The sequence below is a fragment of the Acipenser ruthenus genome, chromosome 45 (genome assembly GCF_902713425.1).
Source record: "Acipenser ruthenus chromosome 45, fAciRut3.2 maternal haplotype, whole genome shotgun sequence".
Classification (NCBI taxonomy): domain Eukaryota; kingdom Metazoa; phylum Chordata; class Actinopteri; order Acipenseriformes; family Acipenseridae; genus Acipenser; species Acipenser ruthenus.
Genome location: NC_081233.1, coordinates 6,733,415 through 6,760,038, shown reverse-complemented (window position 1 = coordinate 6,760,038; position 26,624 = coordinate 6,733,415). Strand labels below are relative to the sequence as shown.

Below are 26,624 nucleotides of genomic sequence, written 5' to 3'. Positions count from 1 at the left end.
GTAACAGAAATCGAATTTCTATTTGATACTAGATAGGCATGTTATGTTACCCTCTGTTATGTGGGTAGGCAGCGTTTCCCTCATAATTAAACGGCATTTTAAAAGCTGATACGGTTGCCTAAATTAGGATTTCAAAACCAACCGAACGCCAAAACACCGGGAACGAGTGCGCATGCGATTCGCTAAAATTACAGCATCCTCCCGTTAGAATTTAAGAAAGACAATTCATATTGCTTTTATCAGGTTCACCTGTGTTCGAGTTCTTGCAACAACCTTAACAACAAAAATAAAAGTTTGCTTGAAACCAAAGCTAAAAAAAGTTATTTTTAGATGAAGGCTAAATTCCTTGGACGTACTGTTTTATCACAAGACATGTTGTGCTGAGCATAACAATACTATACGTAGTACGCTAGCCAGAGTAAAAGAAAATGATCTTGTCATTGGATAATGGTTCGCTGCTTGTACGTTTTTAGCCGTTCCAGGTTTGGATTACACACCGTCTATTGGTAACAAAGCCAGTGTGTTATTAAACTCACAGAACAAACACGAATAGAACAGTTGGTTTGTGAATAAAGGGGCTTTTTACTGATCATGGATCACATTGATTGTTGATTTATAAGATGATCAAATCAACCCTTTATTTAATAGATTTGCATCGCATTGTGGGCAACAATATTATAGAACTAATACCATGGTCATAACCAGCATGTTTCAAAGGGTTTCTTTATTGTTTTTTCACATCAGCTTTTAGCACGATCAACTAACTTTTTACAATACCGTTTATGTTCTGTATTTTTTTTTTTTTTTTTTTGTATTTATTTCCCATGGGCATTGACTTCAAAAGCATGCAATGGGCCGGTTCAAAACTGAAATCTCTGTGCAATGTCAATTTTTATGCTTTGCCAATGTGACAGTCTGCTGCAGGGCCCAAACCTTTTTACACAGAAAAGTCCATTAGCTTTGGTTCAGGAGAGCCTGACTGCTGGCTTAATAAGCAAACAGTACAGCTGTGAATGTGTCTGTCTAAAATGACCCTTTTCAGGGATGTGTGTTCAGAGAAGGCAGTTGACAGATCCAGGATTTCCTGTTTTGAAGGAGGTTTTGTGAAATGGTTAAACATCTGTATGTGTGAGCTGCCCTTTTCTTTCTTTAGTCTGAGACAACACTTTCACTCTGCAGACTCACTGAAGAATTTATGACCAGCTGCCAAGCATGGAGATATGGCTGCTCCTGCCATTCTTATCTTATCATACCACTAGTCTCCCTCTCTCCAACACCCCTGTGGGAGGACAAGGTAGAAGGCAGGTCCAACAGATAGCCGAGCAGCTGATGAGTCTATAAATATATTCTCATTAGGGCTCATTGCACCCCAGTCTCTCACTAGCCCCAGGGGACCCTGCCTAACAAATGCAAACAGTCCTCAGGGTTGCTATATGCCTTGGAGTTTACTCCAGACAAACTCAGCTTTATCAACTCCAGCAGAGTGTAATTCATTCAGCCAGCCCCCCTCGCTTTACAGCGGTTTGACCTGCATACTGAATATTAAAACTCTTAACATTTTGCAGACAGTTTTAAAAAGAATTCTTGCATTTAGTAGTGTTTATTTTTATTGGCAGTAAACTCCCAACACTGTTCTGGTCCTTTAGTGATCAAGGGCAGCAGTGTGGAGTAGTGGTTAGGGCTCTGGACTCCAGACCGGAGGGTCCTGGGTTCAATCCCCAGTGGGGGACACTGCTGTTGTACCCTTGAACAAGGTACTTTACCTACAATTGCTCCAGTAAAAACCCAACTGTATAAATGGGTAATTGTATGTAAAAAATAATGTGTAAAAAAATAATGTGATATCTTGTAACAATTGTAAGTCGCCCTGGATAAGGGCGTCTGCTAAGAAATAAATAATAATAAAAAATAATAATGTGTAACGTTGAAAACATCAGAGAGCAGCTTTCCCAGCAGTATTTAGTTCTACTTATTTTGTTTGAAAAAAGAATCGGAATATTATTGGAGAAGGTTAAATGTTTTTTTTTTTTTTGTTGATTATGGCTTGCTATTACGGTATGCTTAATTTCGAGGATAATTTTCAGATATTTTTGTTTTGAGCTAGTATATATAATGTATAAGCGGCCGTGCGGGACAAAAAAGGAAACAATTTAATCAATCATCAGTAGCATGATCTTAGGGTAATTGATCCAGAAAATAATAGGATATCGAACATGGGAAACCGGTGATTCAATTAGTATTGATGGCTTTATTAAATGAAACATACAGAGCCTTTCCCCCAGGGAGGTTGCATTCAGACACGCAGACTGCCTCGGGTATAATGACTCCATGCAATTCCAGTGTGTGGAGACAGTTCATGGGAGGCTGTGCATTATGAATTTCTTGCTGAAAATAGGAAATGGGTGGTTGCATTGGCTTCTGTATGCCTCCTAGATTTTCATTTCTATCAAGAATCATCTGTTTCTGATAATACACTAAACCAGCTTCATGACTAATACATATGCCTTCATTAATCTACCTTCCTCTGTGATTTTATCCCAATATCCCAGCATCATTTCTTTATGATGCTGCACTTCCCAAGGGTTTGTAAAACCACTGTGGATAATGCATTATTATTATTATTTATTTCTTAGCAGACACCCTTATCCAGGGCGACTTACAATTGTTACAAGATATCACATTATTTTTACATACAATTACATTATTTTTTTTACATACAATTACCCATTTATACAATTGGGTTTTTACTGGAGCAATCTAGGTAAAGTACCTTGCTCAAGGGTACAGCAGCAGTGTCCCCCACTGGGGATTGAACCCACAACCCTCCGGTCAAGAGTCCAGAGCCCTAACCACTACTCCACACTGCTGCCCCATATCATCTTTATTCTGTAACTGGGCAGGTTGGTGTCATTTTGTTGTCACTAGGTTTTTTCCCTCGTTATTTAAGAATTTTTCATGAATTGGGGTAATTCACGATTAGGCCATGTCGACACTAAAAATTGTCAAAAAAGGAAACAATTTAATCAATCATTACATTTTGAGACCCAGGGCCGGATTTGATAAGTTAAACTGTCAAGGCGGTCTAGAGGGTAGACAGCAACTGTGTCAAAAACTTAGATACTGAGTGGTTCAATATTTAGTACTGGACATGCCTTTTTAAAGTTTCAGTACCAGTTAAGCTTGCAACATTTTTTTGCAAATCAGACATTATCGGCAGTATTATATATTATTCTGTGTATTATCCCGTTGACTATCAGCACCACACATCAAAATGATCTGAATTCGTTCCTCTTAAAGACATTTCACACTGGAATTACATAAAAAGAACCAATTCTAACAATTATGCCAATGATGCATGACTTATGGAGCACTCTGTAGACTCAGAAACCCAGTAGTCCCTCAACGTTTGAGATTTTTTACCTTAACAGACAATAGACCGTAAGACCTGCAAATGCATTAGGGAGACAGACAGCTAAATGAAAGTTATGCTACATCTTAAAGGCAGTAATTTGTTTTTTCCAATGGGTTACTCTAGCACCAAAACACACACACACACACACACACACACACACACACACACACACACACACACACACACACATTGACACACAGCAGGATAATAAAATAATTCACATACTCTTTTCATGTTCTCACTAGAAACGAGCAGTTTCTTTTTATCTTATTTGTTTTTATTATAAATCAGCAAACGATAAACAGAAAAAAACAGACACCAGCAGTAACGGTGACATCCAAAGAGGGCTATAATACATAAGTGATCAATCTGGAGAGAGTGTTTACAAAAATACAAAGAGTCTTTTTACTTTGGATGGAGTGCAAAGTGTGATCGAGCCAAATATCAACCAAGCTAGTTCCAGTAATACCTGGGCGAGAATCACATTATGTATACATACAATTACCCATTTATACAGTTGGGTTTTTACTGGAGCAATCTAGGTAAAGTACCTTGCTCAAGGGTACAGCAGCAGTGTCCCCCACCTGGGATTGAACCCACGACCCTCCGGTCAAGAGTCCAGAGCCCTAACCACTACTCCACACTGCTGCCCTCTATGTTGAAGCTCTTGTATATTACTGCATTGGTACTGCGGCTTTTTATAACGTTTTGTAACCACATCTTACTGTATACTGGCGATGCCGTATATTATTTTGGTGCTTCCTTACAAATGCTTGCCCAATTTAGCTACGGACGCTTCTAATATCAAATCCTAAAACATTTGCACTAATACAAAAGTTTTTTTTTTTAATTATTTTTTATTTTATTTTTTGTAAAAAACAAAAACAACAAGAAATGTAACAGAAAGAGCAATCCTGTTAAAGCTCTTATTAACGCACAGCCACAGGATATTTATATGTACCGCAGTATTTCAATTTACACCTTTGTTTTGTGGAAAGAACACACACTTGGTAGACTTGCAGAGTCCTTACATTAAGCTTCTGAATTGTGCTGCACTAGTTTGGTAACATTTTCCTTTGATAAAGGGGCGACCTGCCTCGGTGTGCAAGCTGAAAAATGAAGGTCGATGTTTAGTCTGTGCTAAAAATCCTGAAAGGAAAATGCAACAGTTGATGTTTTAGCTATATAGCATTCCTTTAGCAGGCTGAAGGTTTCGGCTGCATGGCAACAGGAATGTTTTTTTTAAAGCGTTTTATTCAATTTATCTACCTTTAAAAAACCACTGCTTCATCGACCGATCGAAAGATCAATACAATATATTAGGACCTGCTTGCAATAAAGTCCTGCAGTAGCGTGGTGTGAGAAAGCCAAGATTGCCTACTCTTGATCTGGTCTCTGCTATGACAGCCCACACTGTACCTCATCTACCCCCTCATGGCCACAGATGCTGTTAACGCTGTATACATTCCAACCAAGGTCTATGCAGATTAATCCCATGACTTTGACAGACATCTGAGTTTTCTTTTTACATGGCATGGTGAATCTACATCAAAGCGTGTAGATGGTTCACATTTTTTTATTCATGTAAACGCAGCATGGGAGCTGTTTTAAAGGACTGGATTAGATTCTTGAGCCTAATAAAAGAGATCTGTTCTGTACCACTGAGTTTAAGAATACGATCCATTTACTCTGGTCAGTAGAGATCCTGGTTCTTCGCATTAAATTAGCAGCACCTTGCACATCATTGCAGACTGCAATTGACACCCTATACCCATACCATGGAATTTCGGTAACCCTATCTATTTTTCTGTCAGTATCCTCTACAGTGTCACTCCAGTTCCCCAAAAATGTCCATCAGGGTTCTAATCTGAGGCCAGGTCTGTATTTAAAACCCAGTTCATTATTTATTTATTTATTTATTTATTTATCATTATTAATTAATTTATTTATCAATCATTATTAATTTTATTTTAAATCTGACACAGTTAAATACACTCTGGAAAAAAAAGAAAAGAAACTTAGGGGGTGATTTGATCAACCTGACCGGAATAAACCACACCTGGATTTTACTAGAACATTTTATAGCACTGAGGAATTCACCTGAATTGCATTAACTACTTAGTTTTAGTGGCAATCCTGGGACAACCACATGTATTCAGGGTTCTCTGGTGCTGTAAAACGCTCTAACAAAACCCAGCTGTGTCTAATCCCAGCTGTGTCCTGGTGTACCAAATCAACTCCTTAGTCCAGCAGACAAACATTTATACAAAGGCTCTCTTTCAATACTGAACTATTTTCTGCCGAACTGCGTCTGTTTAGTATTCAGTATGCAGACTGAGCTGAAGATATAATGGCTCGATGCATTAATGCACAAGGCTCTTGTAGTTATTATCATCTGGATGATAAAAAAAATCAAAACGGAAACATTTTCATATTTCTTTTATGCATTTTCATATATACATATATTTAGTTATTTCTACACACATTATCAGTTACAGCAGCACAATACTCCTCTTCTGCCCCAATTCTAGACCTCTGTTTTCTTAATTGGCGTTTGTGTGTAGCTACACAGGCAGTTCATAAATAAATACAGCATGCTACACTACAGCGAATGCATGTCTAAGATCACTCCTTATGCAAACAAGTATAGACTACAATGTGTTCCGTAAGTGTGGGGTGGCTGACAATATCATTACGAACAGATGGGTGTTCTTGAAGGAGCGATGAAGTAGACTTCAAAATCACATTTAATTCCCTCTTATTGGCATTATCCAACTCAGCAGTTATTTAAAGTGTGTGTGTGTGTGTGTGTGTGTGTGTTGTTTTCAAGGTTAATAGATTAAGTCTGGTTTTCACGGGACTCTTGTACACTGTCTAGAAAGAAGTCATATATTTTATGTAATTTGCCCATCCATACATTGTTTAAATAACGCATTAGTTTAAGCTCTGTGAATCTTGCCCGATACCACAGATTCCCTTATCGTTTTGGTCTTTTGGTTCTTTGCTCTTTTTTTTCATTCAAATGTATTATTTGCATGAAAAATTATCTGCTTCTTCTTGGTACCTCATCACTGCAGTTCAGGATCTACAGGCAGCTGTAGTGTTTTGCATATCGTAAAATAAAAGCAAAGAACCAAAAATCTATCTATAAATAGTTCTGTGCATAACAGCAGTCTGTCCATCTGCACAGAATCACAGTCAAAAGCAACATGGTTGAAAAGAACTAAGGAATCGATCTATATGCTGCCAGAATAAGCCATTAGGGCATTTTATAGCACTGGGTATTCTCCCTGGATTGCGTCAACCACCTATCCATGGTTTCTGTGATTAACCCTAAAAATAGGTGGACTCAACGCAGGGTGATTCTCTATTCTCTATTACTGCAAAAATATCCATCTGGCTTTTCTTACAGAGGTGTCTGTGAGTGTGGGTGAATTCTTGGACAGTGGATTAAGGTCCCATCTGAAAGTAAGCCAGTCCCCCAACATGAACCCAATAGAACAAATCTGGTACAGAAGGTGATCTCCCAAACCTGGAAATGCTGATGGGCTCAAGAAGGCTGCCTTTGAGGAGTTATGGCAACCTTCATTCACATGATCCAATCTTTGTACATAACTTGCAGGACACTGCACCATGGCCTGCCCTCAAAAAATTATGTTCTGTGCCGAAATGTTATATGCAGTGTCTATTTATTGATGGACTGTGTGTGTACATCTTTGATGGCAAAGCCACCCCCTTACAAACCCAAGAAAGAAAACTGAGGTACAGTGCATTATGACTTAAGCCCATACTCCCATCCACACTCCCTCCGGCCCTCAACCGAAATAGGGGTGGTCATTCTGAAAGTTGTAGTCCGGGCAGACCTTCTGCACCAGTTTATAGTCAATACTGAAGAAGGAGATGAAGATGCAGATGACTTTGAAGGGTTTCCCGCAAAGCCAGGCTGCGTGGCTCTGCGTGTGTTCGGAGAAGCAAGTCTGGGAGGGGTCGTAGAGGCAGGGTTTGGTCTTGCGGGCTCGGTTGGTCTTCTCGTACTCCACTCGGCAGTTGAAGGTCTTGGTTTCCTTGGTCTCGATGGTGGACTGCTGCAGCTGAAGGACATCAAATTCCACGACTTTGGTGGGCGGCACAATGCTGACGGACAGGTTGCCCAGGCTGGAGGAGTTGTGGCGGAAGTACACGCTGAAGGTCCCGTTGACGTGGTCCACTATCTTCCCAGTCACCAGCAGACTGAACTTCATGGTCTTGATGTTGAAGTAGAAGTCCCCCCAGCCGAAGATTTTCTTGGACCTGGAGGTTTTCAGCAAGGGTTTGCGCTTGGATTGGTAGCTGGTCTGATCCAGAAGCAGAGACTGGTTTCGAGCCCATTCATATGGGTTCAAGAAGCTGTAAGTAGGAGTCTTGGTTTTTAAGGGGTTGTCTGCTGTCGTAAATATCCTTGACGTTTGGAATGGTGGCTTGATTCCTCCAACTGCTCCTCCCCCAACCCCGTACGGTAAACTTTTGACCACCGATCCCTTGGCCCCCAGCTCCAGGTATTCCAGGCTCTTGCCCACTTGCTTTTCCAAGCAAACTACCTGCAGGGACAAAAGAAAAGAAAAAGAGATGACATGAGCATCTCGGCTGGTAGCAGTTGTATCCACTGACAAGCTAAAGTATCTCTCTAGATAATTCTATCCTGTACTTATTATACAGAATAATGTATGTTAACCTGAAAACTAACCTTGTGCAACCTCCATGAAAACACATCAGCAAACATTATACTGTTTTTGCAGGGCAAGGAGGATAGGTTTCATTCATGTTAAGGGCAGAAGGAGGGTGCAGATGGTTTTGTGTTGCGAAAAGCTTGGCACAAGAAACACAGCAGAACAATCAAATAAGACTTTCCCTTAAGGAGCAATCCTCCTAAACATGATTGTGGTGCAATTAAATATTCATAACATTAGGCATTAAGAAAAGGATAACTGGCTAACTGTATCAATGTACTGTTTTTAAAGTAATAGTACAGTATTAGATTTATTTGCACATCTATAAATCTGATTGCAGATGGGATTAAAATCTAAACAGAATGTTAGCTCTAAAACCAGCAAGAATTAATTTATTTTTCTGATGCATACATTTTACACTTCTTAACCTTGCTTGTAAATATAAAAAAAAATAAATACACATTTTTGTAGTCTTGTGTCCTGCTGTCATTGTGTTGTGTACCTGGTGGGAGAAGATTATATTTAATCCAGGGTTTAATCCCCTAAAATACATGTGATTTAAAAGGTACAGGTTTAAATTTGTAATGGGTGATTTAAAAATAAAATAATCGCTATAAAATAAATAATTGATAATCTGAGTAAGAGCTGCGACTGGAAAATACGATTACCTCTCTCTCTCTATTTTAATTACAGCCATCATAATAATTATACATTTTTTATACAGACCATTTTATGATTAAATTTATATACAAAATCTTAAACAATACAAGCAGAAAGCCGTCTTTTTTATCTTCTTGGTGCACAGCCTAGTCAATGGGTCTTATTGGAGTGATTAAATTGTTCTAGGATAATCCATTCATTACAGTAGGGCAATGGATTAATACTAATTCATACATTTAGTAGTTTTTAAATAATAGGAACACATTTAGAAAATTAGCTGCTTTATATATATATATATATAAGATTTTTCCTATAATTATTTGTTTTTGAGAAATTTCTGGAAATTATAAATTTCCATTGGGGTATGTAAACTTTTGACTACAACTTTTGACTACTTTGACTTTGTGATATATATATATATATATATATATATATATATATATATATATATATATATATATATATATATATATATATATATATATATATATATCCCAGAAAAGTTTTGTCTGCCCCTTTGAAAAGTAGGTTAATACCAATTAACCTATCCTCTTTTTCTCCTTTCTGCGTGGAAAAATGGAAACTCAAACCGGCTTTTGATTGCTTTAGGATAATCAGGAAATATTCTCTTCCTGTCCTTAAAGATACTGACCTGTTATCCACTTTGGGTAAATTGTAGACAACAAGCCAACTCCATAGTAAATGTATGATGTGGAAAATGTGACCCAAGATGACTTTACCATCCCTTACTTAAAAGGAGGTCAAATACATGTTCTAGTTGTGTCAAATCTGAAGTGTACCGCAATTATTTTATACTAAAACAATGATTTGGCACCTATTTATATATTTTCCATAGTTTAGCCTTCTGTGAACTTCAAGGTAGGCCTTGTTAATAGTCTGGCTTTGTTTATATCCCGCAAAGGTAGCCCCCCACCCCCTCACCCCCCCACCCCCCCACCCCCCCACCCCCTCACCATCCAACACCACAACACAATCTGAAAGTTAACCCTTCAGAAGACTGTGGAAACAGATAACACGAGTATAACACCCTTTATATTTATCAAACGGGAGAGTCTTCAATTCAATTCAAATCCAAGAAAGAAAAGATAGCAGAGAACTAGAAATTAGCATCCTTTTTTAAGTGCAACCCCCCCCCCTCCAAAAATGGTATGTTTATTAGCAATTCCTGAGTACAATGTTTAGTGATTTATTCTGGGCTGGAATTCTTTTTTTGTCCTTTGACAGATGCAGGACCACTTAACCATAACTATACAATAATAAAAAAAAAACACACACTACATACAGTATGCTTATAAAATAATATTCTACTTTCATTTCCACTTCTAATACTACTTGGATACAAAAGGCTGTCTTTAGATTTAATTATCTTGTGTTTTTTATGAGCAAAATTTGTAAGCGTATATGCGCCCAGACGACTTGGCCATTCGACCCAGCCATTCATCATACCCTTCACTTCCAGCAACGAGCAATTATTAAAAAAAGAATATATATGGAAATGAGATCCACTGTTTGAGCAGCTAATAAAATTAGGAGGTTTGCTTCATACTTAATACTTTATAAGCAGCTATGCGAGGGCGCCGTTAACCAAACATACTGGCCTTGTCATTTACTCTGTCTCCTGTTAAGCAGCCACTCTGAATCAAAGCTGCCTATCTGAATCTGGAATGCACTCTCAGTGTTCTGATTCCCTGAGGGAAAATACATATTGTAGTGGATTCATTACTGGGTCCTTATATTGCAAACTGCACTCATATCTGTTTATAAAAAAAAAAGTTCACGATTTAACATAGGAAATGTAGAAACAAGGACAATAATCAGAGATGTCTTTTTAATTACATCTATTGCAAAAATGATTAAGAAATATCCAATATTGTTTTAATATACAAAATGCATCATTTCAATATACTTTGGTACATCCAATATGATTGTGGTACCATTCTACCAATACCTCCTACATTAGTGTGCTGTCAATATTGCTACCATTGCTTCTTTGCATTTAATAATCTTTTACTGTGATGTTCCATTTGTATTGCATTTTCACATGTTAAATTCTACTAGACTCAATGGAAAACTTGCTTTAAGAACATGATTATCCACTGTTGGTTAAACAACACATTGTCAGCCCTTATCTCGTCTCGCCCACGTCTTAATTCAAAAGTGAGTCATACAGGAGTCTTATCTTTTTAATTATTGTATCTTGTTGAGTTTGAGACTCCGTGAAATGTAAAAATCATTCACTTCAACTGATTTAATGTCTTCCAATTATTTATTTTGGTTCCAATTTATAACGTGTATCTATATAGTGCTGTTGTCGCTGAACACAATAACCCACAGACCCAGCATATACCGAAATACACAGACATGATGTAATTGTGATGCTGAGCAAGCCAAGGAGAAGGGGTGCTCCCACTAGCCCAGGGCAGGCTTAAGGCATGGAGACTGAACTGCACCCTCACCCCTTTATATTGGTATATAACTATTATAATTATTATGTTATTGATTCAAATTGATGAGTCTTTTAATTTCAAGCGTACGGAAACTTCATCATACAGGGATCATCAAAAATGCATGAGGGAGAAGCAAAGAAGCGAGAAAACAGAGGAAAGAGATGAATAGCGTGCCTGATTCACTGGCATTTGTCTGCATCATGTAAATAGTGCTGGCCACGCTTCAGTTCAAAGCATGAAGAATAGGGTCTAAATGAGCTCCTTTCATCTTAAAGAATAGGGGATATTAGCAGTGAAATGGACCTTTCAAGACGTGTAGTGCAAGAGGCTCAGACCTGCCAGTCGCTTTCTTCCGCAAACATTGAAAAAAAAATATGCAAGTAGGTTTGTATGGATAATACAGTGAGTCTAAAAGTTTATGCAAATAGGCATACGTTTTAAAAAGTTCAGTAGATCAAGACAAATTAGCTACTTGCATGATGCATAAGCAAATGGTCATTTAATGAGAAAAAAATGTAATATTTTGTTTTGGCTACAAATTGCTGCGTCCTATTTTGAGGACAGTCAAGTTAGACGTGCCCGTAATCAAAGCAGTGAAATGTCACACCCGGCTATGAAGCTCAACACAGAGGAAATGGAGCTTTATCATCACCGTGGGGAGGAAGACACCAAGATATTTATCATTTTTAGGCTACAGTTTCTTAGTTTAAATTGAGGCGCTGTAAAAGCTTCTGAAGGTCAAGGTTGTATTTGCAGAATTAAGTTACATTTAGACTTATTTTTTTGCAGTTAACAAAATTAGAGTAAGTTATCATAACAATATAATTAAACAGAAAATGAAAATAACAGGTAGATGCCAGTTAAAAATGCTCCAGTTCTTTTTAAAGTAGCCTGTCCTCAAATGAGGACAATGACACTTAATAGGATAAAGGACAAAAATGTAATCATAGGGAGAGTGTGTATCCATACCAACTATAAATCACACTTATTCTAATCTAAGAACTATTTGGTCATATACAATGTTCAATACATGATACACGTCATGATACATACTTCTATTACGATACGATATATCAAGGAAAGTATCACAATTCGACGATACACAATTAATCATTACACCCCTAATCATAAAACACGGCACAATAACAGCTACATACTGAGATGTATTTTTCAGAAACACAATTATAATAGTAATATGACAAAGATCTTTATTGAAGCTACAGGAACGGACAGTTCTTTTTTGTATTTTTATTATAATTACTGATCAACGCATTAGAACTCTTTGAAATATTTTTCTGCAGCACAGCAGGTTTCCGTTGAGTTTGATAGATCGGGGGCTGTGTTGAACAAGAACTTTTTCTCCATTAATTTCCTGTCTTGCTCGCCTATTCACAGAACTCTGGCTGCTGGAGTTTGATCAGCAAAGAGTTTACTTCTGTCATCAATCACAACGTGGGGTCGCTGTGCTGAAACGCATGATTTTTTTTCTCTCTGTCTCACCCAGTCTGCTCCCATTCTTATTAATCACTCATCAACCTGTGCCAGTGTTCTTCACTCACCTCAAACCCCCTGGTCTCTCAGTCAGGGACGAAGGAAAAAATAAATGACCCAAAAAACAGAGAGGAACACTGTTTCTTTTTACTCGCTGTAAACCCTCACCAAAGTGAAAGATATTCCAAAACAGCCCTTTAGTTAGTCTGCTCAATTATTGTGCCCGTTTTTTTTTCCCCAGTTTAGAATGATAAATATAGATAGAATAATTATGCTTCCCCACCACAGCTCAGGAGGTCAGTGGGCATCCAATGACCAAGCCTCTTTACAGCACATGTTAAGGAGCTACTGGCCCTTGAAGGACAACAGCCAGCCTTGCAGGTGTCTGTTTTCAGTTCACAGGGCTCCTGGCCTGTAGGGGCAGAGTGTGGTGAGAAAAAGCAATCCCTGTTGATTTGTGCCTCTCAAAGAGCAAATTCAACGCTCTCTGTGGAATCCCCTGCAAAGATTGGCAACTTCGTACAGCCAGGACCCAAGCCTGCGTTCCCCTGACTGCATGACTCACCCTACACACCATGCGGTTGAGCCTTTACCAAATTAGCCCCTCAGTGGCACACTCATTCCTAAAGTTTATCAATAGCTTGTATCACATAATCCTAAAATATACCAGTATACTAGTAGTTAAAACTACAAAGAAATAACTTAAACCAGTTAAAATATTGTTCCGAGTAGTTTCTTGTATTTAAAGTTATATTATCACTCTCTGAAGATCAACAGCAAAACGACAAGGGAATGCTTGAATTTTCTATAAGCCTTCGTTATTACATCTTTAAAAATCCTGCCAGGTAATTCAATATTCATGAACGCCATATTGCTGCATACACAAGAAAAAAAATAAGTAATCATCTGTTTAACATTTCCTTACACTGCAAGAAAACGAAATTAGTTTTAAAATTAAATACTAGCTAAATCTATATTTCTGTGGATTAGCTGCCCTATATTTTATTAACCAAGTCAGCAGGCTAGCGAGAAGACAGCTGGGGTCAGCAGCGAAGATTCCCAAGGGAAAGAAATACACACCAGTATGGAGATACAGACATGTTTTAATAATGCATTCGAAAACCACCACACCGCACAGGTTACGGAATTCCAGGGACCTTTTGGATCTACATGTCTAAGGCATGAATTATGTTCCTAGAATTGAGAAAGGTGGGGGTGGGGGGGGGGGGGGGGTGGGGGGGGGGGGGGGGGGGGGGGGGGGGCTGTACTGTAGCCCTTTTTTTCTTTACTGCCTAAATAGGTTTCTGTCTGCTTCTCTCGACCACTGTGATTGTTGTGCAAATACACCGCAGGGTGTATTATTATTATTATTATTATTATTATTATTATTATTATTATTATTATTATTATTATTATTATTATTATTATTATTATTCCACCACATTCAAAGCTCAACAATCTACTGATTGAAACACAGGGAACTAAAATGAAAGGCAACCCGACCTGTGATACAATTTGATTTTCTGATTGGCCGTTAGGATTCTGATGACAAGATGCAGACCAGACTAATGAGCAGGACTGTCAAATGGGTGGCTCTTGAGTCCTGTATGATTCATTGAGCTCTGCAATATGGATCTTCTGACAGGGTTATAATGGATTTGACAAGACTTCTGAGATCTGTAGTCTTGGGTCCTGTAATGTATGTTTATAATTGATCCAGGGCTACCTCTAATCAAGTTGAGAGTGTATTTCTCACATGCTCTTTGCAAGTCGGGTCTGTCATACAAAGATTGTAAGAGAAAGTACACTCTCAACTTGATTGGAGGTAGCCCTCAAACATATTACAAGTCAATACATCTAAATAAAAAAGACAAAACCCAGATATTAACACATGTAATCTGTTTGTATAGATCCTGTTGTGGTTTAAACATTTGAAATGCTTTGTCGTTGACATCCTGAGTGTGAGATCTACACTTTCAATGAAACTATAACTGTAGTTGCTGCTAATAGATTCGAATGGGGTACGTAACTGATAATGGCAAGTACAGTGAAAATGTAGCAATACTGGTGTTTAATCATGCAGTGTTTGATGAGCAGAAAACTGCCTAAGCTTAGTGTAGTTACTATGTAGATAGCTTTTACTCAACCTTTTTGTTTGTTTGTTCGTGATGTACTGTACTTTTCAAAACTACAGCTCTGAGACCTGTATAGTGAAAAAATATGGAAAATGTATGGAATTGTTTTGTGAGCTCCAATCCTTTTAAGAACGCATATAACGGAATAATAAACAGCTACAAAAAAAAATAAAATAAAATAAAATGCAAACTCCGAGGTGGAACTAACAGATGCATTATTTGGATTTCTTAAAGCATTTAATCCTAGTCAAAAGCAATAATTAAGAAATGATTACCCTGAAATTGATTCTCCCCCTTCATGTTTCTTTCATGCAAAGGAATGTTTAAATTTACATTTTCATCTATATTGATTGCTCAGTAATGCAGAGAGCAGAGCAGTAACTTCGTCGGGGTGCAGCAGTCAGCCCTTGCTTTGATTTGTTGCTCCCCCTTCCCAAATGCCTGATGCAGGGGGTTGAAAATGAAAGAAAGACCCTGGTAAGCTCACACATATCCAGTGAAATCAAGAGCTTTATTGACTAGTCACTAGTAAATGTAAGTTTAAAAACACATTGGTCTCAAAGTTACATATTCAGAGACCATTCACAGCTTTTAAATAACAGTACAGGTTAAAAAAGAGTCCTAAATGATGCCCATATGAAGTTTACTATTGTGAGGGATCTTCTCTGTCTCACACTGGCTCATTCCAGGTGTAATAATCTGCAGTGAAATGGAACTACTGTTTCTTTTAAGAGTACTAATTTATGGTCCACTGGGGTTCCATTGCTCATCCATGCGGCTTGCTGGAAAGATGGCCCTCTGAACAGCATAGCGGGAGGAAAGAAACAAAGCGAATCTGGGGATTTCAGACAACTGATAATTAGTTCAAACACCTTTCATTCTATAGATTCGAAACATCAGGTCCGATTTCCAAAGCTTTGGCTGATGAGCTTTTTTTATGAACGCAATTAAGTTTGATAGTCATGAGACTGTTTGTTATTGAAGCAACCAAACTGTCTGAAGCAGTTTCATGATTATTTAACCCGTTTATAAAAAAAAAACACATTATTTCACAGCACATGAGTTAATGCTTTGTGAATAGGACCGATTATGTAATGTATTATTATTATTAGTTTATTTAGCAGATGCCTTTATCCACGGTGACTTACAGAGACTTGGGTGTGTGAACTATCAGCTGCAGAGTCACTTACAATTACATCTCACCCAAAAGATGGAGCACAAGGAGGTTAAGTGACGGTCATCAATTGCCATGGTTAGTTACTGTTATACCATGACATTAAAATATAGTTTTATTATTATTATTATTTATTTCTTAGCAGACGCCCTTATCCAGGGTGACTTACAATTGTTACAAGATATCACGTTATTTTTACATACAATTACATTATTTTTTACACATTATTTTTACATACAATTACCCATTTATACAGTTGGGTTTTTACTGGATCAATCTAGGTAAAGTACCTTGCTCAAGGGTACAGCAGCAGTGTCCCCCACCTGGGATTGAACCCACAACTCTCCAGTCAAGAGTCCAGAGCCCTAACCACAACTCCAACCTGCTGCCCTATAATCTTATGGAATGGGAATGGGCAACATGGAACTCTTTGGTAAGGTAGTCAAAGATGAGTGAAAATCGTGGAAAAAATAAGAACTAGTTATAGATTACATTTGGAAAGTTTATCAGTTCTGAAAATGATCAATAGCCTCAATAGCTAATTCCATTACTGCTTCAAACGAATTGCAATCTGCTGAAACCATCTAGTACTTTTTTTTTCAATGTTTATTTCCCCAACACATTTACATGTATACCTGTTATTACTTTTCAAGCTGTTTTTTTATGTATTTGTGAATTCCATTCTTTTGTGGTGCTTTTTTGACTGCATATTTTCTATTGATGAGTTTTGATCGCCCAGTGCATCAATCACTGTCACTTAGTGCCTCAATGCCTTGCTTATTCTGCAACCGCGAGGGGTGCAGCCTGTGCGCACTTACCCGCAATGAATTTCAAGTCAGTAATGTATAAATCTGAGAGGGCACAGTTCACTTCTGCAATCTGGGTGCAATAAAAGAAACACAAATGCATAAATAAAGAAATATGAAATGAGAAATTCAGCTTCAGAACTTCCAATATAACCCCCCACCGCCACCCACCCTCCTTCCCAACCACCAGCCCTGTTAGTTCCACAACAGTTATTTAGATAAATGATTAAAGTTAAACGCAGCCGGGAGTCTCGCTGTTCTTATTTAAAGAATGGAAAAGCTGTCATCGTTTGATACATTGCCTGGCAGCCGGCATGCAAACGTATACCCTGAGATTTGTGTGTATGTGATATATATATATATATATATATATATATATATATATATATATATATATATATATATATAATATTCGCTGCTTGGGTTGATGTAAAATGATTGAGAAACCAGCTCTGATCCAGATGCATGGTAGGCAGTCACAGGAACCTTGCAGCTGATTAAGTGAGTTGTGCTCTGATGTATTTTGGGGTGTCGTTGAATTGAAGTGCTAACCAGGCGGCTCTGTAGCTGGGTCTCTTTGAGTTAATCAGAGTCCTAGGAATTCTTTATTTTATAACTGTTTTCCCACAACCTGTTTGCAACCTTTGGGGAGATGGATAATCTATTGATCTATAACTGCCATGTTCCGATTTATAAATCATCTCTAACAGCATGACTTCTTGGGTCTTTTTAAAAGTATGTAAAACAGCAGGTTATTTCGAAACACCACATTTATAGATCAATTAAAGGAGACCCCCTATCTCCAGCCTATTACGTATTTTGTGAAAACGTAAGTTTAGATTGCTCAGAGATTCACAGTACATTGCTTACACTGTAATATCTCTGCAGGTGAAGATGCGTGTTTGGAAATTAAGGTAAATGTGGAAAGCTCACACTTTGTAACTTCAATGAGTGACTTCCTCTTCACAATGATATGGAGACGGTGAAAACGACACTACAGCTAAGGTAAGATTGTTTTAATGCTTGCAAGAAAACACCTTCCAAAAATGTTAGGGTTTTAACAGCATGTGGTCATTATGTGATCTTCCACAAATGCACCAGAATGACCCTGACCATCTCTCCCTGTCACCATATTCACACACAATACACATCATAGGAGATTAAACAGGCAAGACATTAAACATCAGGAGTCTTCCTTTAAGCTGTTGGACCACGGCATCATCTAGCCCCTCTTTCGAGTGCACATTTAAAACACGTACAGTACGATACTGTAAACCCCATCCTGTTCCTCAAACACTGCTAGGATGGGGATGAATGCCATGACATTTCCCCACTCCTCCATTTTCTATAGTCCTTTCATCCCTCTAGTACCAGGCTTTGCCTAGGGTGACTTTTTTAAGAGGACTAGCTGTTGGCATTCAGTTGGACTAACCCAATACTCCAAACAGTCTTTGTGATGTAACTTATGACATGCAGGGGTTTCTTATCTCAGAGCCCCCCATGACAGCCAGACTGAGCCCCCCCCCCCCCCCCCCCCACCTAGCAAATCCATAGAAATGTCCCATTCTACTTCAATCGCTACCTTTCGATCTACAATGCTGTATATATTACAACGTTGGTGTGGGAATCGGTTATAGATTATAGATGTACGATAGGGCTGACGTCTAAGTAGTGAAATCTGAAATAACGTCAAGCTCCTAACAGCATGCAAATTCATTGATCCCCACCTCCCCACCCCCTCCAGCCTGGGAAATATTTCTGGTAGATGTGAAGATCTGCAGCCCCCCTGACGCCAGCTTTCAGCCCCCGAGGATTATTAGCTTCTGCATCTGCTTCGCAATGTGACATCATTTGGAAAAGTGTGATTCACTCAGTCATTCCGTTGCTGGATTTAAACGAATACAAGATAGAATAGAAAAAAAAAATTCACTCACATAGAATATGAAAGTTAGAGCTCAACACTTGCATACATTTTATTTATACCTGCTGTTGGCATCCCAAGTCTGAAACTAGCATATCGGGTGTATCCATTCACCATGCCTAACTATGCTGTATCCACTATGAGATTTTACCATAGTAAAAGCATAGGAAAGTGTAATGAACCATAGTGAATGTATATTGTTATTATTATTATTATTATTGTTATTTAATTTAGCAGATGCTTTTGTCCAAAGCAACTTACAGATATTAAACAAAATATAAAAGTATATAAGGCAATAAAAATGAAAAAACAAACAAACACATATATACAAAATACATATAAATAAAGGACAATACAAAAAGATGTAAATAGGAATTTACAAATAAAGGTTGAATGCATAGTATAATTATTATTATTATTATTATTATTATTAGTAGTAGTAGTAGTAGTAGTAGTAGTATTTATTTCTTAGCAGACGCCCTTATCCAGGGCAACTTACAGTCGTAAACAAATATACATTTCAAGAATCACAGTACAAGTATTAATACTATTAAGAGCAAGATAAAATACAATGACTTCGGTTCTGTCATAATCATGGAAACACTGCAAAACTACCATTCATGTTTACATATGAGCCAGTGGAGTAATATATTTTAAAGCATCTTGAGATGGAGTACAGTGAGTGGAGAGGAAAGGCCTTGACCAAGCATGCGAAATCACGTTCTGGCAGGACAAAAGATTGAAACAGTGCCAACGGTCAGACCAGAGATTGGATTCATGGATTCGTCATTTTGGTTTGGCTGGAGTACAGACCTAGATCAGAAACAGAAAACAGCGAAACCAGTAACAGCTTGATTGTTGAGATGACTCTGTAATTAATTAGCGGTGCAGCATAGTCTGGGTCATCTCTTGTTATTTCAAAAACTAGTAGGGTAGCCAGCATTTAAAAAACTGGGCAGCATTCTCCCATTTGGTAGCATGGTAAAATACAGTTCAGTCTTGTTATAAGGCAGCCCTTTTACAAGGTGGAGAAACTGGTTATAAATCTGTATAGTCGTGGCTCCCATTTGTCGCTCAATCCTATTCCAGTAGCACGTGCGTTCTCGTTAGAACGCGTAACACAAACAGCACAGTCTCGTAACTACACTTCTGACTCTTGACTGCAATGTTAAAAAGGGGAGGACTGTACATGTTTGACCTATTAAGAATTGTGTGACATTATAAGTTAAATACCTATCTTTATCATATTTGCCTCTAAGTATTTTCGTTATTGGTGGATCTTTGCTTGAGAAGTCAGTGTTAAAGTACTGTGGCATTCTTATTGCTACGTTCACAGACCCTTTGCAAATATCAAACCGATTTTTGTTACATTTCGTTTTTGTTTTTCATTGCTTTATTAGTGTTCAGAAATATAACTGATTCTCTCTGATCATAAAAATTGCAATTATTAGGTTATTTGACAAAGGGCCAGAAACTATTACATTCTGCTATCTAATTAAAACCTAGGGAAGCACATCTTGTAAAGATAATAAAAACGAGATAGAAACATGGATTATATTATTTTAACTGCAGTATATACAGCTGTATTACAATCTGAATGTGATTGATAATATCATTATGCAGCACAAAATAATCCTAGTTCTACCTCATTTCAAACAGTGACATAGGCTATCAAGGTTGGGGTTAATTCCTATTTTTCCATTCCAATCCCTTTTTAAAATCCATTCCAACACATCATTGATCAAAATTGCAATTAGCAGTAGTCTGTTAAAATGAGCTTCTCTCAGTGGCAACAAATGACTTCAATTGAAGTCACTGTTAGTCAATTAAACTGGCTTCAGATGAATACAGATGAACAATCACAGTGATTGTTGTGTCTCTAAAATATATATTCCAATTCCTTTGAAGGGATTGGAATGGGGAATTGATTTTAAAAAGGAATTGGAATTGAAAAACAAGAACTGAGCCCAACCCTGCAGGCTGTATAGTGTATTCTTTTGTAAGCACCCTAGCCTGCTTTAAATAACGGATATTTCTCATCATTAATTCTGTTTCATCTCCCCTTTAACAGCTATTGGTTAACACTGTTAAAGGGGATGCCACTTTAGCCATAATTTCATTATTCATAAGCTATAACCAGCAGCGCAGGACCCTTATAGCACAAGGGCAGCTCAATTCAACAGACCAGCGCTTCGCTTGCTCCCCACAGTCTTGCTACCTTTTTTATTTTATCAGTCCAAAATCCAATTTCCCTTGGTCTGATTTGTTGTGTTTAATTTCGTGATGATCAAGCGACGGCTGGAAAATTATCATACTCTTTTCTTTTTTTTTTCTATTTTATCTCCAGCCTTTTGGCTCAATTTCTTCCTTTCTTTTTTTTTTATTAAATATTATTTGTAGCTTTTTTTAATCCTTATGTGATAGTTTGTTAGCAGATTATGACTTTTTAAAGGATATTCTCCAGATGTCATGGTACCCTTTAGAACTTTTCACTTCTGCACTCGGAATGTCTGTATATCAAAATTCTAAAAAGGTCACGCTCCATTTACCAGAGGAATTTGAGATCGTACTGTCAACATTTCCAATTACTAGTTACCTTAAGCTTTTCTTGTCAATTCTATCACTTGAAATTATGTGACTTACAGTATAAAACGCCTACCACTGACATATTAGCAGTGCTGCCTTTTGCATTATTTGTGTGACATATACAAATGCTGCAACAAAGAGAGTTAAAAAAACTATTGTAGACATGATTCGAGGTAGGCGACATGTACATAACAGAATATAATACATTCTATTCAATTCCCTAATTTTACTGGGTAAATTGTCATTTACAACAGAAGATTTTTATTTATTTATTTCTTAGCAGACACCCTTATCCAGGGCGACTTACAATTGTTACAAGATATCACATTATTTTTACATACAATTACCCATTTACACAGTTGGGTTTTTACTGAAGCAATCTAGGTAAAGTACCTTGCTCAAGGGTACAGCAGCAGCGTCCCCCACCTGGGATTGAACCCACGACCCTCAGGTCAAAAGTCCAGAGCCATAACCACTACTCCACACTCCTGCCCTCAAATCATGGGATGAAGATCATGGAATGAAGATCATGCTTTACTTTAAAAGGCAACATTTTTCCATTATATTTGTTAAGATACATTATAGTATTATATTCATGAACTAATATAAAAAGGAGCAGTTAAAACGATTTAGCAAACATCCAGACCCTACTTTGGCTTTATCAGCTTGGTAATATCATTGAAATGGGGTTCAACTACAGTAGTTATCAAATTAAATCAGGTTTAGTTTTATTATACTTTTTGTTTTTATAACTATTAACACAAAATGAACTACATTTGTTAACATGCTAGTTGTTACCAGTTGATAAACTAAAAAGTGGCCCTTAAAATACAATTATAATAAATATAATTTAGCATCATATAAAATGCTTGACTATACCTACTACTGCAGAGCACATAAAAGTTGGAACATTTTCTATAATGCTCTTTATAGTAGTATGTACTGCAGTATACTATAGGCAACTATAGTGGTTTTGGACAGAAATACAGTATTTATATTGGTGCTGTGTCATGTTGAGTATTAATGACAAATTCAAAGGATGATCATATTATCTGAATCTTGAATTTCATGCAAACCTTACTGTAGTTATCTCAGATTTAAGTTACAGTAACACTTTACATTAAGTGTCTCTAATTACTGTGTATGGACATAGTAGTTACTTAGTAAATACAAGCATACTTACACAGAATTACAATTTTATTAAGCATAATTACAATGTGGTTAAGGTGTACATTTGTTTGCATGATATAATCCTAACTCTAACTCTAACGCAAACTCTCTTCTGATACAATTGTGCACTTGCATATATCGTGCAAAAAGATTTACACGTTGAGTGCATTGTAACTATGCATAATAACATTGTAATTGATTATGTGTGCAGGGGAATCCTGAGGCATGTTATGAAATGCAGCGGTGATGGGAAAAGCGATTGGGCAATCCAAATTGGGAGAAAACCGGAGGGTAAAATAATTGGGCACACGAAATAAATAAATTAAAAATTAAAAAATTAAAAGACGATGTATCTTACAAACAAAGAAGTACAAAACTTTGCCTCCCCCTCCCCTCTCTCTCCCACACTCTGCAACAGTAACACACCCTCCCCGGGCCCGTCTAATCAAATTTATTTTATATTAAATACCCCGCACCATACATATGCACACAACCCTTCTCACCAGGGAGATAATTCTGTCTCCTCACACTAGCAAACAAGTTTACAGCACCCAACCCTGGCAGGTAAAAAGTAATGAGAAAATGAAAAAAGGTGAAAAGTTTACCCAGCTGTGTGCTGCTAAGGACTCGGTTTTTAATCATGTCTCCCGAGGGGTGGCAGCAAAACAAGAAGTGTATAATTTAAAAGTGTTTGTCACCGAGGGCTTCATGAAATTGTATTGGAAGCTAATTATTTATCCGCGGCTGTGCTTCTCTCCCAAATCCCCTTTCGTTCCTCCTCTTGAGGTACATTCCTAATGTGAACCCTTTACAGTACTTTTCAATGTCATTTCCTATGCTTTGTCAGGGTTAAAAACACATACCAGTCCAGCACTGGGTTACACAACTCTCCTGGTTTAAATATCGGTTGAAAATGCTCCCATACCTGGCATAACATACTTAAAGGGGGGGGGGGGTTGCATAGCAAATTAATATAGCACAGAGAAAGCATGCTAAAGCATAGGCAAGCCTTATAAAAAATAGGTATGGTAAAGCATATCAATAAGCATGGTAAACTATGGTAAATGCACGGCAAAAAATCTGCAAAATTACAGTGGTACATTTTAATAAGGGTCTAGGTGCAATGCAGATAAGATCAGCCAAGATATATTTGTTAGTAAGTGCCAGAAACACCTATTATTATTATTATTATTATTATTATTATTAGATGAGTGCACAGTAGTATATTCCTACCAACCAAACAGAAACTTCGGACAAAGTTTTTGTTCACTATGTGGCATTGACTGTTATTTTTATAGACACTTTGGCTGAACTGAGAACATTTTAATGTCAAGATCTTTATAACTACTGTACCAGGAAGGGACCCATTTATCAGGGATTACTATTACTTAAATGCTATCAATTTAAGGATGAATGGTGATTTCCATTACACGAGAGTAGATGTTAAAACTTCATGCTGATTTGAACTCGGCTCTCGCCAAGATAAGCACCAACTAAGACGTAGCTTTACAGTAAACTAATGTGATCCATATGCGTCTCCATCCATTTACGTTTCCTTCCATATGATGATGTAATATATACTGCAGGAACCAAGCGAAACTAAAGTTTGCAAAAGGAAAAGGTTGACAGCAGAAGTGATGAATGACTTAATGCTAATGAGAGTTAAATGCTTTTTTTTTTTTTTTTTATTTAAGGCTTATTATCCCCTTTAAATCTCCTTTTAAGAGAAGCCTATTTGAATTGAGGCCCATGCGACTAGAATTGAGCCGGCAAATCTTGTTTCATATGGCAGGCAGCAAGAAAGGGAAAGGAGAAGAAAAAAGAAAATTAATAAAGTGTTTGGGGATGTCTGGAAGGGAAATGACAATGATGCATTGGCTTTCAGCACTGGAGGTGGATAGGAACCTGAAAACTGGCAGATTAAAAAAAAAATCAAATCCAATTTCAGAAGGCCTGTTTAATGCAAAAATATACACAGCAACAATGTGCCGGATTCAGAACTCATTACGAAAGAGTGCTGGAGACAGTCTGTGTGCTAGAGCCATAGCTTGGGGCTGTATTTTAGGGATAGGTGTGGTGGGCTATAGTTGTGACAATAGGGAGCAAGATAACAACACAAATGCTCCTGTTTGTCAATACATATAAGGTTGCATCTTTCTATGATTCTGCATTATGCATTATACAGGGTGTGGGTAGAATATCACACAGAGGTTGTTTTTTAGGGCCCTCATTCAAAAAAAGGGGTCTGCAACAGGGAGAGCCCTCAGTGGTGCTGTGCCAGTGCGACGTGTTATCACCCAATTCTCTGTGTCGAACTTCTTATTCAGTGAAGATCCACACACGTAACACTTCCCCTGTTACATATGGTGGTAGCGGTGGGATGTCACTGGTCCTGCTGAGTCAAGGCAGGATAGGCACAGAGCAGTTGGCTGCCAGGATGCACAGGCAGAACCAGGTGAAGATCAGCAGATCAGATCAGATCCTTCCTGGTAGCAGTCTGGGATGCAGATGTCCCGGCAAGGGGATGGGGGGAGGGGGAGGGGGTATACATTTAATTTCCTAAATGTCAACTTTGAAACCGGTTTGAACTTTGTCAAATTGAGAATATTGGTATTCCCACACCAGATCTCTACTCTTCTGACTGTCTAAGACTGTGGGACAAAATTACAGGTGGACCAACAAGGATAAGCTCAGTAGAGTTGCACTTCAAGTAATGAAAAAGTTATGGCAACTAGCAGTTACTTTCCCATTGCCCCCTCCCTCCCTCCCTCGTGCTTTTTGGCAAAAGTAGACCTTATAGTAGTTTTCAGTCTTGTAATTGTTATTTACACTGTGTGGGTCAATTATACAGAAAATCAGTTTACCACCACTGTTTAATCCGGTTACTTGTATTATTATTAAGCAAAGAAATGTACAAACCTTACTGACTTAGTCACGTACAAGTTACTGGAAAACATTCAGTCCTTTGAAATTTGGAAAGGGAGGGATTCCACTGTAATTCGGTTTGGAGCTGAATGGACTTATTCTTTTTTTAATTTTAACTAATTCTATTATAAGTTCATTTGTACAGTTAATGATGTTGCTGGGTGGCAGCTTTGTTCTCGACAGACAGCTGTGTCAGAGATGATGGGAGTATAAAGCCTGTTAAATTTGCCATGCCAGTTTATAAAACATGGTCCATCAACCAATTACATTTTTAGAAAAAAAAGATGTATTGTTTTCTCTGGAGCAAAAGCTTAGTAGATCTGTCGCAGCATCTTTAGCAATTCATCTGTCCCATTTCTGGGTGTTGCTTTTTTTTAATAGTATTCCTTCCTTGGGAGCAAACCAGGGGGCTTCTCAAAGCCAAACAACTGTTCATGCTGTCTGCCACCTGGCATGAATCCATGTCATTGGCTCACTCCGCCAGTGGGGGGCACTGTTGGGCTGGTACAAAGAGATCTCTTCAGAACTGGCTGGCACACTTCAATCACACAACCACAGCTGCACGGTCACTAAATAAAGAGGCCTGGGGAACTAAAAGGGGCCTGGTGCATGCACAATGAGCCCAAGAAAGATGTGATATTAAATCAGACGCCAACTGTTAGTCTATACTATAATTCTCTTATTATTGCACATTTATAGCTTTTATCCAATTGGCCTGTCTTTCACATAGCATTGCTATTATTATTATGTATTTATTTGGCAGGCGCCTTTATCCAAGGCGACTTACAGGTGTTACCGCGGCAGTACAGGGTTACAATGCAAGATTGATATTTAAATACAGTGTAGTTTACAGTAAGTGCAAACAATACTAGGATGCAACAAGTTAAGATTACAACAAGTTATATCTACAGTGACGCAGTAGTGCAATAGTGCAAGGATGGTGCATTAGCTGAGGATCCAGTAACGTGGTGCTTACAGCAGGTCAGGCAAATCCAGGGCACAATAGAAACGGTAGAGCAAGAGATCTACAAGTGCAATCTAAACAGGAGGGTCTTGAGGAGGCGGCAGAAGGCAGTGAGAAACGAAGGGACGTGAAGTTGGGATGTGCTTTTCAATTAAAAAATAAAAATCTCTATTTCCGGGAAAACTACAACAGCGCCTTCCTTGCCT

General features: G+C 37.9%; 1 protein-coding gene across 1 annotated transcript in view; it reads right to left on the bottom strand.

The window, feature by feature from the left end:
* Nucleotides 1–3,635: 3,635 nt before the first annotated feature.
* The window catches only part of LOC117400964 (neurexophilin-4), a 37,267-nt gene continuing 14,278 nt past the window's right edge, over nucleotides 3,636–26,624 (bottom strand). The window contains exon 2 of the mRNA XM_034001329.3: nucleotides 3,636–7,989. Within this exon, the coding sequence (XP_033857220.1) occupies nucleotides 7,228–7,989 (762 nt within the window). The 3' untranslated portion in view covers nucleotides 3,636–7,227. The remainder of the gene's footprint in view (nucleotides 7,990–26,624) is intronic.